Genomic DNA, 18030 nt, shown 5'->3' on the forward strand with positions numbered 1-18030 from the left:
ATATAAAATTTTAAATTAAAAAAATTCACTTAATTGTAATTATGTATTTACTCGTAAATTCAATCATTTGGTTCTAATGTAAATCATTGTTTTAAATGCATGTCCTACTATATTTATAAATTATGATTATCAACTAAATATTAACTTCTATATAAATTATTATTAGTTCATCTTTAAAGACGTTTTATGCTAATCTTTTTATATTAATATTATTTTTGTAATACTATATAACTAATAATATATTATATAATACGTATTTTAATTTTTTTTTTTTTAATGAATTGAGTTTATAACATGAAATACTATATTTCTTAATCTTCTTTTGATAAGTTCAACATTTTAAAATTTAAAATTCAAAATCTGGATACACTAAAAATATATTTAAAAAACATTATTTTCAGTAGAGATGTTCAAATAACCCAACAACTCGAACAACCTAGACTACCTAATCTAAAATGTAAGGGTTGGTCGAGTTAATTTCGTTCTTGGTTTGGGTTTGGTTAAATTTTTACTATTTTCGTTGGGTTCGTTTGGGGTGGGTTGGCTAAAAAAAGTTGTGTTGACCCAACCCAATCCAAATTTTATATATATTAATAAAATGTATATGTTTCTCTTTGTTTAAAATTTGATTATTTTGTATTGATTAATTTGTGAGTTTTTAATATTTTTCTTTTAAACTTATTGTGATATTTGTCTTTGTTTAAAGTTTGCACTAAATATCATAGATATTTGATATTTAGCATTTGAATTTTATGAGATTCTAATTATTAGTCATGTGTTGTATATAAATTTACATATTTTTAATTAAAAAAACAAAATAAGTTATAACACGACAATCCAACCCAATCTAGCCCAAAATTTTAAGGTTGGGTTGAAGAGTACTTTATTTAGGTCTTTTAGGTTGCCAAACCAACTAACTCAAGTTTGTGGGTTGGTTCAAAAAACACCCTCAACCTAACTCAACTCAACTCATGTACACCTTAGTTTTCAAAATTTGCATGGTTTAGATTATAAAATTTCAAAATAGTTTTTAAATATATAATACAGATTGCCTACCAAATACAAGTGAATTTAAAAATATAAAACATAATATAGATTGTCTATCAAATAACTCAAGTGAATCTAAAAACATAAAATAAAATCTAGATTGTCAATCAAATAGATCCTAAATTCCTATTGACATTTTCAAAAGTATTTTCACATGTTTATGAGTATCACATGGACGTCGTTATTTCTTTTAGTACAACAATCTAGGGATGTGAGATTGAACTTTCGATGCCATTTTGTTGAACTAAACTCACTTTAGTATGGATATCATTATTTTGAAACGTTAGTCAATTTAGTCCACACACACCTAGCTTTCAAGTGTAATATATTTTCCCACTCAACAACTAAAGGAAGTTGTTTAGTATTTATTTACTTATTTTTATTACTATTCCTTTTTTTTAAAGAGGTATTGTAATTAAAGTGTAGGGTGGGAGAATCGAACCTCAAATCATGAGGTTAATAGTATGAACATTATGCTGATTGAACTATGCTCTTGTTGGCTACTATTCCATTTTTTTTTTTGTCTCGGACATCAATTAATAGTGTAAAAAGGAGGATATTAAATTTATCTCAGCTCGTTAAGCAAAATCATGAATTTATTGAATTCAAAATTGAATTCTTTCTAACCTTTTTGAGAAAATATGAAAAACTGAATATAATAAAATATAACTATGAAACCCAATGGATTATTTAAAATTTAAAAGAAAAAGTGAATTGAAATCTGCAAATTATATTAGGAGAAAAAAAAAAGAAAAAAGAAAGAAAAAGAGACAGACAGAATGAAGTTGAGGGGTGGCATATGGGCAAGCAAAATATAATGGTATTGGTGTTGGTTAATTATAATATTTTAGTTATTATTAATATTATTTCAAAGATTATATTTATATATTAGTTTAATTTATTTTATTATATAGTTTCAGATTCACATGGCAATGAAATTGGTGAGTACAACGCATTCGGACAGACAGAATTTTGATTCATCGAAAGTTGTTCTATTGGTCATCTCATTCCCAACAAAACACACCCCACAAAATGTTCTTGTTTTGTTTCTCTCTCAATTATTTGAATTCAATCACCTAATTCCTAAAATTCTTTACTTTTTCTTTTTCTTTTCTTTTTTTTTTTTATTTACACATTTTATGTCTAACTAATTTTTCATATAATTATTGGTGTGTACTTGTACAAGTATTGCTTAAAATCAACGTAAGAACTTGAATGATTAATCTCCATTTTATAAATAATCAATTTTACCATTGAAAGAAAAGGGGTCACAAGGAAAATAGATGAAGGATTAAATTATGGGCATAGGCATGCAGACTCTATAGTTATGTGTAATATTTTCCATTAATAATAATGGAGGGGTTGAAAGGATTTATTTAGTGCAATAATAGAGTTATGAGGTTGGGAGAATCTTGAACATTGATTGAAATTGGACAACTGCAAATGGGTAGAGAATAGTGGTTGCAATTTGCAAAGACAATCAATGGGTGCAGTGCAAGAATTAAACTTGAGAGAGAGATATAAAACGTCAAGGGGCCAAAAAAACCATTTTCATTCCAACAAAGGGTGAGATTAATCAAAATTAAATCTCCAATTTAGTCAATCATTCAACTTTTGAAATGGAGTAATTAAATTTATACCAACTCATTTATTGAAGTCTTCGCACTAAATTAAGTTTCCTCATGCATATGTTTAAATTACTTTAGGAATTGTTATTATAGTCTTATGTTATTATAGTTGGGTTATAATAGTTTGTGTTTGAGGTGTACATTATTTTAGTTTGAGTTATAATAATATGTGTTTAAAGTGTAAACTATTTTAGTTTGAAAAGAAAATAGTAAACACTGTAACAAATAATAAAAAAAAAATGATGAATGTAAAATATAAATACCGTAGCAAATGAGGATTGTGAAATAATGTTGACTATAACTAACTAGGAGTTTTTAAATAGTATTTACTTTAACAAGAGATAGTTATTATAGTCTTAGGATAGTTCTTACCCTAAATGCCTTATTTATGCTTTTTTTTTTTTTCAAAGTTTAGGCAAATGAGGTAAACAAATCAAATTTGTCATATCATCTAAAAATTGTCACTTCCTTTTTTTTTTTTTTTTTTACTCAATTGACAATTGATTATAACTTTAAAACAATTTAGAACTATTTTTCAAATCTCGAAGACTAAAATGTTTATTTGAAACTTCAAGGATTGAATGGACATCAATTCCACACCTAGTGAATTAAAAGCATCAATTAAAGTGAGCATAATTCAATTGAAATACAATATATATTAAATTCTCTCAACTCTATTATAATTTTTTAAAAAAAATTAAGGTCAAATGATATCAAAACCAGATATTTTAATGTCATGTTTGCTCTCCAATTAAAAAGTGCGGTGAAGTATTTTTAAGAAAACGGTATTTTTATAACACAACAATCGATTTATTCTGACATTTTATTTGTACGTATCATATTATCGTAGAGATTTGTGAAGTGTCTTATTCTGAATTAACATGTTGGGTCTCAAAACTCAACCTAAGATTACGAGGTCTAGAAGTTGGCAATTTTCAAATCCAAAAGTCAAGGATATAATGAGGAATGGGTTAAGGGTTTTTCTGACAAGTGAATAAATGGGTATTGACTTTGGCAATTGGCTGAGGGCAAGATGATGAGCCAACTGCGCAGTGGCATTGACTTGGGACACCCAAATCAAACGGCATTCACCTAAATCTCATCCACTCTTCACGGACATGTTTCCCCATACATTTTATTTTCTTTTGCCACTTCCTATTCACAAAATGGTCTTTGCTTCAACAATTGGTATATCACAAAACAGATGTAACGTAGTATATGAAATGTTGATTGTGAGATTTTTTTTACTATTTTTCTTATGTTATACTATTTGTTTGTCTCATCTAAATATATGGTACATTCATTTGAGTCTATGACGATATAGATATGTCCATTATGTGACTAAGATGAAACGCATCTCTAAATGTCAAGTAATTGTTTATGATTGAAGGTCTTTCTTGACTTTATGGGCTTTGATACCATATTTGATAATATGAGATTTCACCTCAAAACTAATTGACAACGGGAGGAGTAACTCATCTATCTTATAAAAAAAATGCGAGATCTCCTGATTTTCCCAATGTCAGATTCTCAACAATGAGGTAAACACAAGTTTTGGTTAAACTCATGCATTAGATTGGATGATGCTTGATAATTGTTCTTTTGAGCATTATTATTGTTTGCGGAGGTGAAACAATGCCAAGACAAAGTAAAAGTAGGTTTGGCCCTGACAATTTTGTCCATTGCTTAATTTGAAAGGAAAAAAAAAAAAACTTAGATACATTTTGGGTAGTACTTAGTATATCACATCAAATTATCCAATCATAATTTGATACGTGACAGATTCTTCTTATTTATTTTTTATAATATTTTAATGATTTCTTTATGTGAGTGTTGAAAGTGAAATGCATAAAGATGGGTCATACTCAGGATGCACCCAAGTATTACCCTAATGAGATTGCATAAAAGGGAAAAAGGAAAAAAGGACAAATACGTTTATTTGACAAATTAATATTATTTGCTTATTCTATTAATAATATAGTTTTTATAAGAGGGCGACTATTGTATAAAACAACCCAAATAGCATATTTTAAGCACTGGCTCTCAAAAAAGAAACCCTAGCAAAAAAACAAAATAAAATAAAATACTATTTTGATCTATGTATTTAATTTTCGTTCTTGCACGTTCAAACTTTCAATTCTAGTTCTTTTGCTTTCAATAGATTTTAAATTTGATATCTAGATTAATTTATTGTTAATTTTTTTTCAAAAACTTTTTGTTATTTACTATTAGCAGTTTATTTAGGGGGTGTTTGATAAATGGGTATGAGTTAAGTTGAGTTGGGTGGGGATTTATTACCCATGTTTGTTAAGCCCATAAAGAAACCTATGGGTTATTAAAATCCCTTTTTTACCCACTCAAAACTCTCCTTTTTTATCCCCTCAAAACTAGGACTTTTTATATTAATATGGTTGTTTTCAAAACTTATTATATTAGAGAAATATTAGACATTTTATATTAGAGAAATATTGTTGTTTTGCTAGAAATCGAGGGTTGAGGATTGGATTAATGTAGAGGTCGAACATTGAGAACTCGACAAACAAAGAAAAACTTGGAAACAATATGTATATTAGGGTTGTCGTAGGTTGAAGTTTCGACATACATAACTCGACAAACAAAGAAAAACTTGGAAACAATATGTATAAAGGGTTGTACATAAGTCGAAACTTCAACCCTGGACAAGTGAAATCTCGTTAATTTTGTGATGAGGATCTCACTCTAGAAGAAAATCTCACTAATTTTATGATGAGAATCTCGCTCTAGAAGGAAATTTCGCTAGAAATGTGGGCTGAATCTCGCTAATTTTGTGAGGAGGATTTCGCTTGAATCTCGCTAATTTTGTGATGAGGATCTCGTTCTGGAAGGAAATCTCGCTAGAAATGTGGGCTGAATCTCACTAATTTTGTGATGAGGATCTCGCTCTAGAAGTAAATCTCGCTAATTTTACGATGAGGATCTCGCTCTAGAAGGAAATCTCGCTAGAAATGTGAGCTGAATCTCGCTAATTTTGTGATGAGGATCTCGCTATAGAAGAAAATCTCACTAGAAATGTGGACCGAATCTCGCTAATTTTGTGATGAGGATCTCGCTCTAGAAGGAAATCTCGCTAGAAATGTGGATCTCGCTCATGAGGAAGATCTCGCTCATGAAGATCCCCATGAGCGAGATCCTTTTTTTTTTTTTTATGGAAATATGTTATTTCTATTTACTTGACTTTACTACCAACGTGGCTGCTACTTACTTTCAACAACACCCAAATTAATTTCACTCTTTAATTAATGAGGTTAAATTAATTTCACTCTTTAATAAATGCACCCAACTCTCTCCAACAACCATTTCTTTCTCCCTCTTCTATTTATAGATGACTTCTCACTCATACATTTTATATTTCCACTGCCTTTCTTCACTATATTTTCACTGTCTTTTTCCACGTTTCATATTTCCATTGTCTTTCTCCACTAAAAAATGTATGCTTTTGTTGGTTACTCTTTAGTTCAATTTATTTTATTTTTTTTGTTGGTTACTTCTTAGTTCAATTTATTTTATTTTATTTCTAATCTAACTATCATTATTTTGTGTTTCTTGTGGGGTCCAAACTAATTGCACAAATAGTTCCTAATTAGTTTGAGGAGGTTTGTTATTTTGAGGTTCAGAGTATCTCCTTTTTTTAGGACTTATTTCTTTTAATTTTTTTTTATGGAAATATGTTATTCGTCAATTGTTGGTTACATTTTTTTTTTGAAATACTAGTTCACAAATTTTTTTATTAATGGTTGGCAACACTATATTTTTTAATCTGATACTTCTCAAATTTTTTATGAATTGTGGGTGAAATAGTACTATTATGTAATTTTTTTTAATCTAATAATAAGCTAATTTCAATGGGTGAAAAACAATGAGGATCTCGCTCATGAGGGGGATCTCGCTAGATCCCCCTCATGAGCGAGATTCTCATTGTTTTTTTACCTCCTTTGATACTTCTCAATTTTTTTTATGAATTATGGGTAAAATAGTACTGTTATGTAATTTTATTTATCTAATAATCGTTTATTTCAATGAGTGAAAAACAATGAGGATCTCGTTCATGATGATGAGCGAGATCCTCATTGTTTTTCACCTCCTCTGATACTTCTCAAATTTAATTATGGGTGAAATAGTACTGTAATGTAATTTTTTTTAATCTAATAATACGTTCATTTCAATTCTTTCTTTTTTTCAGCTTCAATAAGATCATATTCTATACATTTTGGTGTGTTATTATCAAGATAGTTTCAGGATTAATTTTAGTATGTCTTACTATCGTTTCACAATCAAAATTGATTTTTGTTTTTTAAATTATGTAATTGTAATGAAACGATGGTATTAATATTATAACCAATGTTTAATTTCTGAAAAATATAGTTTCTAATCAGTGACATAAGAATTAAAAAAATATTGCACACCAATATTCATACAATCGGTTCACCAAGTTTTGAAAATATGGAAAAATGCATATTTTTTTCTATATACATCGTTTTAACACATCTTTCGGTGAATGACAAGTTTAGATTATTATAGGTACATTGGGCCCTTAAAAAAAAAAAAAAAAAAAACCTATCCTTAGATAAAAAAAACCCACTAAGCCCTTGAAAACATGTATTTTTAGATTATTATAGGTACATTGGGAATAACACCATAAATTTAAACTATAACCTAATATGCCCAATACCAACGCTTGACATCGTTTGCTATTTTTTCTTAATCATGAAACATAATCCGCCAAATACCTTACCCTTTCAGGAACAACTTGTGTATCCCTTTCCCTATAAAGATGGATACTATTGAAGACCTCTTTTCGATCATGAGAATTATTTCGCAGTCTCAAATACAGTTGATCATAACACTAACCACGTTATTGAACAACTACCGAAGGATAGAGAGACAACCGACATATTCTAGGCACTGTATTAGGCAGTTGACCTTCTTTCGCCTAATTTACGAGAGTGACTTGGCATGTTGTGAAAGCACCCGAATTGATAGACATACCTTTACAATTCTATGTAATATGCTACGGTCGACTGGTTGTTTGAAACCAACAAGATGTATGGACGTCGAAGAGATGGTTGTGATATTCCTACACATTCTTGCACACGATGTCAAGAATCGAGTGGTACATAGAAACTTTTCGAGGTCTGGTGAGACAGTTTCGAGATATTTCAACACAGTTCTTAGGGCAGTCTTACAAATTTACACTGTTTTGTTAAGAAAACCAGAATCGATCACAAATACATGCACCGATGGAAGATGGAAGTGGTTTCAGGTACAAAAAGTACTTAGTTTTTTATATGAATACGTCATAAATATGCATGCAACGATAGTTTTTTTTTTAATTCGTTTTGATCACTTGAGAGAAACAGAATTGTCTAGGTGCGTTAGACGGCACATACATTAAAGTGAATGTTAGTGTCGTTGATCGACCTCGATATAGGACGAGAAAGGGAGAGATTGCCACAAACGTTCTTGCGGTGTGTGATCAAAATGGGGAGTTCATCTTCGTTTTGCCAGGGTGGAAAGGGTCTTCAACCGATTCAAGGGTTCTTAGGGATGCGGTTTCGCGACCGTACGGATTGAGGGCTCCAAAGGGTATTATAATAACCGTATATGTTATTTAAACATGCGTACCTGCCACAACACATGTACATGACATTTCAAAACGTGTACAGGATACTATTACCTATGTGATGTTGGATACCCCAACACTGAAGGATTCTTGGCTTCGTACAAAGGGGAACAATACCATCTCTCCGATTGGCGTGAAGTAGGAAACGCACCGACAACTGCAAGAGAATTTTTCAACATGAAACATTCTTCAGCAAGGAACTTATCGAGCGAGCATTTGGGTTGCTAAAGGGGCGGTGGGCTATTCTTAGGGGAAAATCATTCTACCCAATACAAGTCCAATGTCGAACAATAACTGCATGTTGCCTTATTCACAACTTGATCACAAAGGATATGGGAATCGGTGCAATGCTTAACGTGCCCGATGAGGAGAATTCTGCATCAGTTGGTCTTGATGAGGATCATATTGAATTTGTTGAATCATCAGAGGAATGGACCAAGTTCAGGGATGACTTAGCGATTGAAATGTTTACTCAATGGCAAAGAGCTTGATTATTCAATGTTCATTGCTTACTTTTCTTTTACTACTGAATGGAATTTAATTATGGAACATTCCAAGTATGTCGTGAAAATGTTTTGTGCCAAGACTCTATGTGAACAAGTTAAATTGGAACATATAATTTCAGCAGTTTATCATTTGTTTGTGCATGTGTTTAATTTATAGCATCTTTTCATTCAACAAACATATGCATGCAACATAATGGCAGGTAATGGTAAGAGGTCTGAACACATATGATCGAAGGTAGAGAATACTAAGTTGGTGGAAGCTCTATTGTATTTGGTGGAGACCGGTTGGAGGTCCGATAATGGGACGTTTTGACCAGGATACCTACAACACAAGGAGCAAATTTTGCATGAGAAAGTGCCCGGGTGCGCATTGAATCAGAACACCATTGAGTGCAAGGTGAGGAGTCTGAAGAAACAATACAACGCAGTATCAGAGATGTTAAGTCAGTCAGGGTTCGGCTGGAATGAAGAGTTCAAATGTGTCCAGGTCGAGAGTGAGATTTTCGATCTTTGGGTTCGGGTAAGATTCTAGAAAAAAAATGTACTGATACGTGTTATAATATAAATATTAATAATGTGTGTGTATCAATGCAGAGTCATCCCAATGCGAAGGGGATGTGGAATAAGTCATTCCCACATTACGATGACCTCTCCACCATATTTGGGAAAAACAGAGCAGTAGGGCAATCAAGTGAGGACCCATACGTGATGGCGACGAATGGATTCAGAGAGTTTGAAGATGAGATTCGACTTTGATCACAGGACTGTCACACCCATGAGGTTCGCCAAACAAAATCATCATTAAATCAAGATGAAATAGATGAAGAGCCAGTAGAGCAATCTACAGGTAGAGCAATTGTACATGCCGAGTCATCTCGAGGCAGTAAGAGGAAGAGGTCATCATTTCAAGTTGAAATGATCGACATCATGAGATCGACTGTTGAAATGCAGAGCACACACATGGGTAGACTTGCATCATGGCAAAAGGAGAAGTATGAGCTGGAGTTCGGGCGTCGGAAGGAAGTAGTAAATGTCATATACAACATTGATGGCCTAGATGAGGATGATCAGGTCACCCTTATTGACTTCGTTGTCACAGACATTCAGAAGACAGATTGCTTCCTTGCAATACCAGAACACGCACGGAAGAGGTACTGCCTCCGTTTACTAGGAAGAAACATGTAGACTGACCACATCCCTACATTTTGTTTATAGTTCTTTTGGATAACAACAAATGGACAATGGACTGTCATGTCGAAAAAAATGATAACTTTTGCATACTTGAAAACATGTACTCTTTGTGTTTGTAAATATAACTAATATTATAAGTATCGAAAAGAACATATATTTAGTGAAATTTTTTTTGGGTATATATACATACAAACATTCAATATGAAATATATATACCTTCAATATATATACAAACATTCAATATATATACATACAATATACAATATACTAATTAATTGAGCAGCAATATGAAATATATTTTGTTGGTATGTTTTACCGATTGAAGAGAATTATAACTATTACAGTTTTTGAAAAGAATATATGAAAAATAATCTATTATGTTCTACAAATTGAGAAAAAAAATTGAGATTATCCAGTTTATGTCATAAATGATTTGAGAAAATACGTGTATATTTGAAAATTAATCAACAATAGCAAGACATAAAACTAAAAAAATAAAAGAATGAAATAAAAAACAAACAGAAAAAAAATAGAACTAATCTCATCCACAAAAAAACTGCATCAGATCTTTCAACTCAACTCAACTCAATTCTGTACAACAAACACAGACAATAATTACCAACTCAACACAACTCTGCACAACAAACACAGACAATAATTACCAACTCAACTCAACTCTACACAACAAACACAGACAATTTAACTCCCCAGATAATATAACTTTCTAGATAATAATTATCAACTCAACTCAACTCAACTTTCTACTTTTATCATATACCAAACACATCCTTATCGATTTTGAAAACATACTGAGACATTTCCCATGAAAGTTATTATTGTTATATCTAGATTATTTTAATGAAAATTAATTTTAAATACTAAAAATTAAGATTTATTAAAAATATTAAGACTAAAATTGAATATTTAAAAATACATTAAATAATTAAAATTAAACAAATAGCTTAACTAAATCCGTATTTTGACCAGAGATAAAAGAATAAATATTTTTGTCTTCTATATTCAAATATTTTTAATAATTCAATTTATACTTTGTGTGTGTTTATTGGAGGTGGTCACGAGACAAGTCCAGCTTTTGAGCCACGGACGTAACAGACAGCGAATCTAAAAATTAGGGTAATTTAGTCAAAAGCCAATCCTAAGCAAACAATAATAATAATAAAATAAATAAATAAAAGAAAGAAAAGGAAAGAAAAAAAGAAAAGAAAAGAAAATAAAAGAAACCAATCCATAATAATAATATTAATGATAATGAGTTTTATTTCCTATTTCGGTCAATCAAATCTTATTTTATTTTCAATATTAAACTTCTAAAAATATCAGTTTTAGTTCCTACATTTTTAAAATATATTTTTAGGAGACATTTGAATAAAGACTATTCTAATACTATAATAATCATTTTTTGTTATAGTAAATATTATTTCAAAATCTTCAATTAGCTGTCAACACTATTTCAAAATCCTCGTTTGTTATAGTATTTATTATTTGCTACATTTTTTACTATTTTACCTTCATCATTTTGTTAATTTTTTGTTACAGGGTTTACTACTTAATTCTCAAACTAAAATAGTTTACATCTTAAATATATACTATTATAATCTAAATTAAAATAATCTACACCTTAAATACAAACTATTATGACTCAATTATAATAACCTAGGACTATAATGACCAACTTCTTGCCCCAAACGCCCTCTTTAAAGATAAAATTTCATCTAGAATTGGTTGAGCAAGATGAAAGTGACATAAAATATCAACAACCCAACATACCAAAATAGTGAACAACCAAAATATTGAACATAAAATGACTAGCCACTAAAAAATATAAACTATCGCATCGTTCTATTTAAGAATTGACATAATCTTAATGGCAGTGACCATAGTAATCAATTTTTAAAAATTTAGAGATTAGAATGAACGTTTTTTAAAGTGTAGGAACCAAACTAAATAAGATTTAAACCAAAATAATAATAATAATAAATATTTACTCATAGAAAAAAAATAAATAAACACCTCCATCCTATCCTCCGCGGTCTGCGGCGGAGGACGGAGCTGCCTCCTCCGCCGGCACGACTTGTTTATTATCCTAAAACCGGAATTTAAGAGCACTAATTGTCCTTTTTAAGTTTAATAAAATCCAATTTAAGTTTAAAGTCTTAAGAATCTTCTTCTTCCCTATCCCCTATCCTTTCGTTTTTAATCAATTAGGGCAAGGGGTAGGGTTTTGGTGGAGAAGCCTCGTGATCCCGAAAATAACTCTTTTTTTTTTTTTTAAATATTATTTTGGATAATGTTTTACAGCCTATCCTGTTGGCAGACTCGTGATTATGGGTTTACTTTCTATCTTTATTCATTATACGCATTCAATGCTACGCGCATTAACTCACCAAACTCATGGTAAAAAAATTTACCACCTAACTTAAAATTAATCAACCTATATTTACTTTAAACGCAAAAGTTGACTTATTTTAAATTGGAAATTATTTATTTAAATATCATTTGGATTATTAAAAATGAGCATTTTGAAAGTAGTAAAACAAATTAAACTCAAGTTGGAAGAATACAAATTAAAATCAACATATTAGAATACTCCTATCCAAATAAACTAAAATTTAAAAAGATAGGGATAAAAGTAGTATTTAAGTTAAAAATATTTTAGAATTTTAAATAGTTGTTTTATTAAGATAGGGATAAAAGTAGTATTTAAATTAAAAATATTTTAGAATTTTAAATAGTTAGGTTAGACATCATTATTCCTAACCACTAGTGTCAAGGTAAGGGTCTAAATTTACTCGTGTGTTGGCAAAGTCATACTATTGTAGAAGTATGTTGAAGTTTCATTATTTTCAACTAATGGTAATAAAAAAAAGTTTAAGAATCCATTTAATTCAATCCAAAATATACGTTTTGAGTTGAATTGTGTTCAAACAAATAATAATAATAATAATAATTATCGGTGGATTAATTCATGAATTCACTCAAAATAACCCACTTCACATAAACAAACCAACTTGAATTTGTTTTTAGTTTTGAAAAGCATGTTTTTTTTTTTACCTACATACAATTGTATATAAATTTTTGGATTTGTTATTATCCAATAACTCTAGCTAATAATTTTTTTTAACATTTTAGAAATGAATCATTGTCCTAATATAAAAGGAAATTGAGTTGTTCATATTAATTCAATATCTGAAAATTAACTAAATAAACTTTTTACATATGAACCGTTTACTTTAAATAAACAACTCAAGTAATGGGAACAAATCAAACTCTAATGTTTTGGGACTAAATCAGGTTAAATTATAATTTTAAAATTGAGAAATTTATAATTTAAAAAGGTCTAAAAAGTACTCCAAAACTGCTCAATCCCATATATTCCATATATGAATACTTCTATTTTCAAGGGGACCAGTAAATAGCTTTTGGGAAAGAAAATTATCAAAGTGATATAAATTAAAGGAAAGAATATTTTGAAATAAGCTTTAGGCTGTGAAATTCATTTATATGCCAGCTGTGAGGTCCAGTGAGACTTTCACTGGAGTGCTACGGCTACTGGGTACCGGCTACCAGGGTAGCCAATACGACGGCTCTACGTGGTATTATTACAGAGGAATTAAATTACCAAAAACTTGGAGCGCGTCATATATCACGTGCACATCACGTGTTCTTTCCCATTGGATACCGACTGCCAGTTGGATTCTTTTACGCCTCTCGATGAATTTACATTCATGCACTGCCTCCAGCCTGTCCCTCTCCCCAACGTCTATTTTCTTTTTATTTTCCCATTTTGCCCCTACCTCCCCCAGGTTTCCCCCGAGGTCATTTTTGACTTTTGAAAATTCATGCCTACTGTATCTAAGCTGTAATGCTTTTTGTTCGTTATTGAAATCGAGACGGAAGAGGAAAGAGTAATGTCATTCATGTTTATGCATCTTATTTTCATCATATAAAAAAAAATTATTAAAATTTATTGTAGGATTAAATGTATAATTATAAATACTCCTCCAGATGAATCCAATTTATTTTTCAAAAGAAGAAATAAAAATAAAAAGTTCCACTCAGTTGTAACACACGTTTTCGTTTAAAATCCGGAGATTTTTACTTTCCCTTATCCTACGGAAGTTGTAGCGCGTGTAATGTACGCTCCAATATGAAACGTGAAACATTAGGCAAAGTGGAGCGCGTGAGAGACGCTCGTGCCTAGGGAATGGCGTTTGGGGTATTTTTCTCTTTACTTGCTGACTAATTTTCAGCAATCGTAAATGGGAAGCCAAATTCCATACTCCTAAAGTCCTATCCTATCCACCTTTTTCTCTTTTCTTTATCCATCACTTCTTGGCAGCTTCCTGCCAAGCCACTTCATTTTTTTTTTTTTTTTTTTTTTTAAAAACCCCCACTTAACATTAACTTTCCTCCTATATATATAAACCCCTTCTACCCATTTTCTCATCCACAACCCAAAAACCAATTTCCTCTGTTTAGTTTTTTTAAAAATGGCTTCTTCTACTTCATCAATGATTCGCTTCTTCATTGCTATTTCCTTAATCCAAATCTCCGCATCACGGATGCTGAGCGAGTTCGTTCAAGACCAAACCCAGTTGAAATACCACAATGGTGTTCTTCTCTCCGGCAAAATCAGTGTCAATCTCATTTGGTATGGTAAATTCAAGCCATCTCAAAAAGCAATCGTCTCTGATTTCATTAACTCCCTCTCTTACTCTCGACCCCAAGTCGGCGAGCCATCGGTTTCCACTTGGTGGAAGGGAACAGAGAAGTATTACAAATTGTCTTCCAAGAAGAAATCAACTCCCCTGTTTCTCAATCTCGGCAAGCAAATCTTGGACGAGAATTACTCGTTGGGTAAATCACTCACCAACAAACAAATTCTTCAATTGGCTTCAAAGGGTGAACAAAAGAACGCGATTAATGTTGTTTTAACGGCTTCTGATGTTACTGTTGATGGGTTCTGTATGAGTCGTTGCGGCACTCATGGGTCGGGTTCCGCCGTGAGACGCGGCGAAGCTAAAGGGAAGAATTACAAATTTGCTTACATTTGGGTTGGAAATTCCGAGACTCAATGTCCTGGACATTGTGCTTGGCCATTTCATCAACCGTTGTACGGACCTCAATCGCCGCCCCTGATTGCGCCTAATGGCGATGTGGGAATTGACGGAATGATTATTAATCTTGCTAGTCTTTTGGCTGGAACTGCTACGAATCCGTTTGGTAACGGCTACTTTCAGGGTCCGGCGGAGGCGCCATTGGAGGCGGCTTCTGCTTGTACTGGGGTTTATGGGAAAGGAGCTTATCCTGGTTACGCCGGCGAGTTGTTGACGGATTCTGTTACTGGTGGAAGCTATAATGCTAACGGTGCTAATGGAAGGAAATATTTGCTTCCGGCTTTGTATGATCCTTCGACATCGGCTTGTTCGACTTTGGTTTGAGAAAATTTTTGTAAAATTAAATTATGGGATTAGGATGGGGTTAGGGAATGGTTGTACTAAATATGAAATTCGTTGATTTCTTTATTTGTTTTTAGGCTCTGTTACTACGCGGATTAATAATAGAAAGGGCAAATATCTTTTGTTTGCTTTTGAAATGACTTACTTTTATTCTTTTTCCTTCGTTTTCTTTTACATTCTAAAGTAATTGGGGTTTGAAATCATTTCAATTATTAAAACCTTATTTGGAGAGACATTACAATGGAATGTATAGTTTTGTACTTTTGAATACTCGAGAGACATTCTTAAAAAATAAAAATAAACTTTTGGTCCTTAGATTTGAGACTAATTTCTAGTTAATCCTTACTTAGGTTTCAAATTTTCACATTTTTTTCTCAATTATTTTGTTTAATTATATTTGGTCATAAAATTTGAAAATGTTATATTTTATTTGTGTGGAGAGTGGATGTTAGCTGGCATTTGTTCTACTTTGTACTTCCAAAGTACCAACAGTAAGCTGGCCCCTAACTTGCTGGCATTGGGACATTCCTTTTTTTAAAGTGAAAGTGCCTATTTTTATTGCTGTAATGGGTGAACACATGCATAAAATATGAGATTTTGTTAGATTTTGTTCTATAATTAAAACTTTTAAAACAAAAATTAACATTCTGTATTTCTGTAATAACTTATAACAAAATCTAAACTTACATTATTATTATTGGTATGCACTAAATGTTCTGTTATAACTTATAACAAAATCTAAACTTAGATTATTATTATTAATATGCACTAAATTCTCTATCATTATTCTGGGTCATAAATTAATCTATATAAAATTGTCAATAAGGATTTTCTAACCATTTCAAACTGCCTCCTTGTCAACCCTAATTATACCCTAATTATTTAGGATAGTAAAGTAACATAGTAAGGCAATATTTTTTTTAAATAATAATAATAATAATAAGTTTTAGGACTAAAATCGACGTTTCAAAAGTTTAAAGACTAAAGTATGATGAACTTGAAAGTTGAAACGATTTTTTGGAAAGATAAAAGAACTAAAATAAATAGATTTTTACATTGAAAATCGTTTGTACACCACATATATATGGCCTTTTGGGTAAGAATTTTTAGCTTTAATTTTGGACCAATTTAACCTTCTCACCGTTGTTTCAAAATTTTGGAAGTATTTAATTATTTGCTTATTAATATAGTCTTTGAATATTGTTTTATTATTTATTAATTTCGATCCATATTCATTTAATCTCAAATTAATATTTCATTTACCTTAAGAGATTTCTTTTAGTTTAATCCATATTCTCAACTGAAAATCAATCACGTCTCTTGAAATTCTAAGTATTTGTCGAATATAATAAAAAAAATGTAAATATACATCACATGTATTGTTTGGTATATAAAATAATATATTGTAAAAATCGATTTATTCATATATTTATCAAATATATCTTAGTTTAATTTTAGAAATTCAAATATATATATATATATATATATATATATATATATATATAGAACATATTGTTTAATATATATCATATATATATATATATATCTATTATTTTATCATTCAAAATTCGAATTTTCTTATCGATTATTGAAGAGAATAATTTTTTAAGAATATTTTTATTTACTTGTGCACTTTTTGAAAGAAGACTATTTTTGGAAGCTAGAAACTTATTGTCATAATGACAAAGTGGACTGGAAAAGCAAATTAGGTCAAATTTTGAAGTAAAAGAATAGTACATTACGGTTTTCAGGTAAATAACAAGAAAATTTAATTAATTGTCTAATTGAGTAGGCTATATGTGTATTTTTTTTAAAGACTTTTTACAGCAATAATCTAATTAAATAGACCCGATTACAATAAAACCTTAAATGCACTGTTTTTTTTTTTTTTTTCATGAATAACTTAATGTAATGGGATATCATGTAAAAATTAGGCCCAAAAGTTTATTACACCCCTGCATAATTCTGATATATATATTTTTAGAAAAAAAAAGGAAACGTGAAAAGTAGACATATGGAAAAAAAATAATAAAAACACGTCTTAAACAAGGGAAGTTCATATTTCCATTTGCAAAATCCATAGAATTAAAAACACATACCAAATAAAAAACAGTATATAATGAAACATCCAACATCATAATATTCATTGTAATATATTAAATAGACGTTTCTCAACTGCATGAATGATTTTATCCTTTGAATATATCATATAATATATCATAGTACATAATAAAATTTACAAGACCAGTAATCATATACATTATGATATATTGAATATACTTTTAATTCCGGTTCATAATCAACTTTTGTTGAGATTATGTTTTATTACAAAAATATGGCAGATAAATTATAGTATTTAATAAGGGATGATATAAAACCAATAATCATATACGTTGTAATATATTGAATAAAATTTTAACTCCTTACGCAAAAGAAAAAATTGGATTATGTATGCAAGAAAAAAAATGTAACTACCATATTGTATTTTTTAATTCTAGAAATACATACCATGTCAACAA

The 18030-nt window shown here is 30.4% G+C and overlaps 1 protein-coding gene across 1 annotated transcript; it reads left to right on the forward strand.

Moving 5' to 3' along the window:
- Positions 1 to 14078: 14078 nt before the first annotated feature.
- On the forward strand, positions 14079 to 15648 carry LOC120076879 (protein PHOSPHATE-INDUCED 1-like). The gene has a single exon (XM_039030828.2). It carries the CDS (start codon positions 14543 to 14545, stop codon positions 15491 to 15493), a length of 951 nt encoding a protein of 316 aa, XP_038886756.1. The 5' UTR covers positions 14079 to 14542; the 3' UTR covers positions 15494 to 15648.
- The last annotated feature ends 2382 nt before the right edge of the window (positions 15649 to 18030 follow it).

The sequence above is a fragment of the Benincasa hispida genome, chromosome 4 (genome assembly GCF_027475165.1).
Source record: "Benincasa hispida cultivar pf3 chromosome 4, pf3_genome.v1.1, whole genome shotgun sequence".
Lineage (NCBI taxonomy): Eukaryota > Viridiplantae > Streptophyta > Magnoliopsida > Cucurbitales > Cucurbitaceae > Benincasa > Benincasa hispida.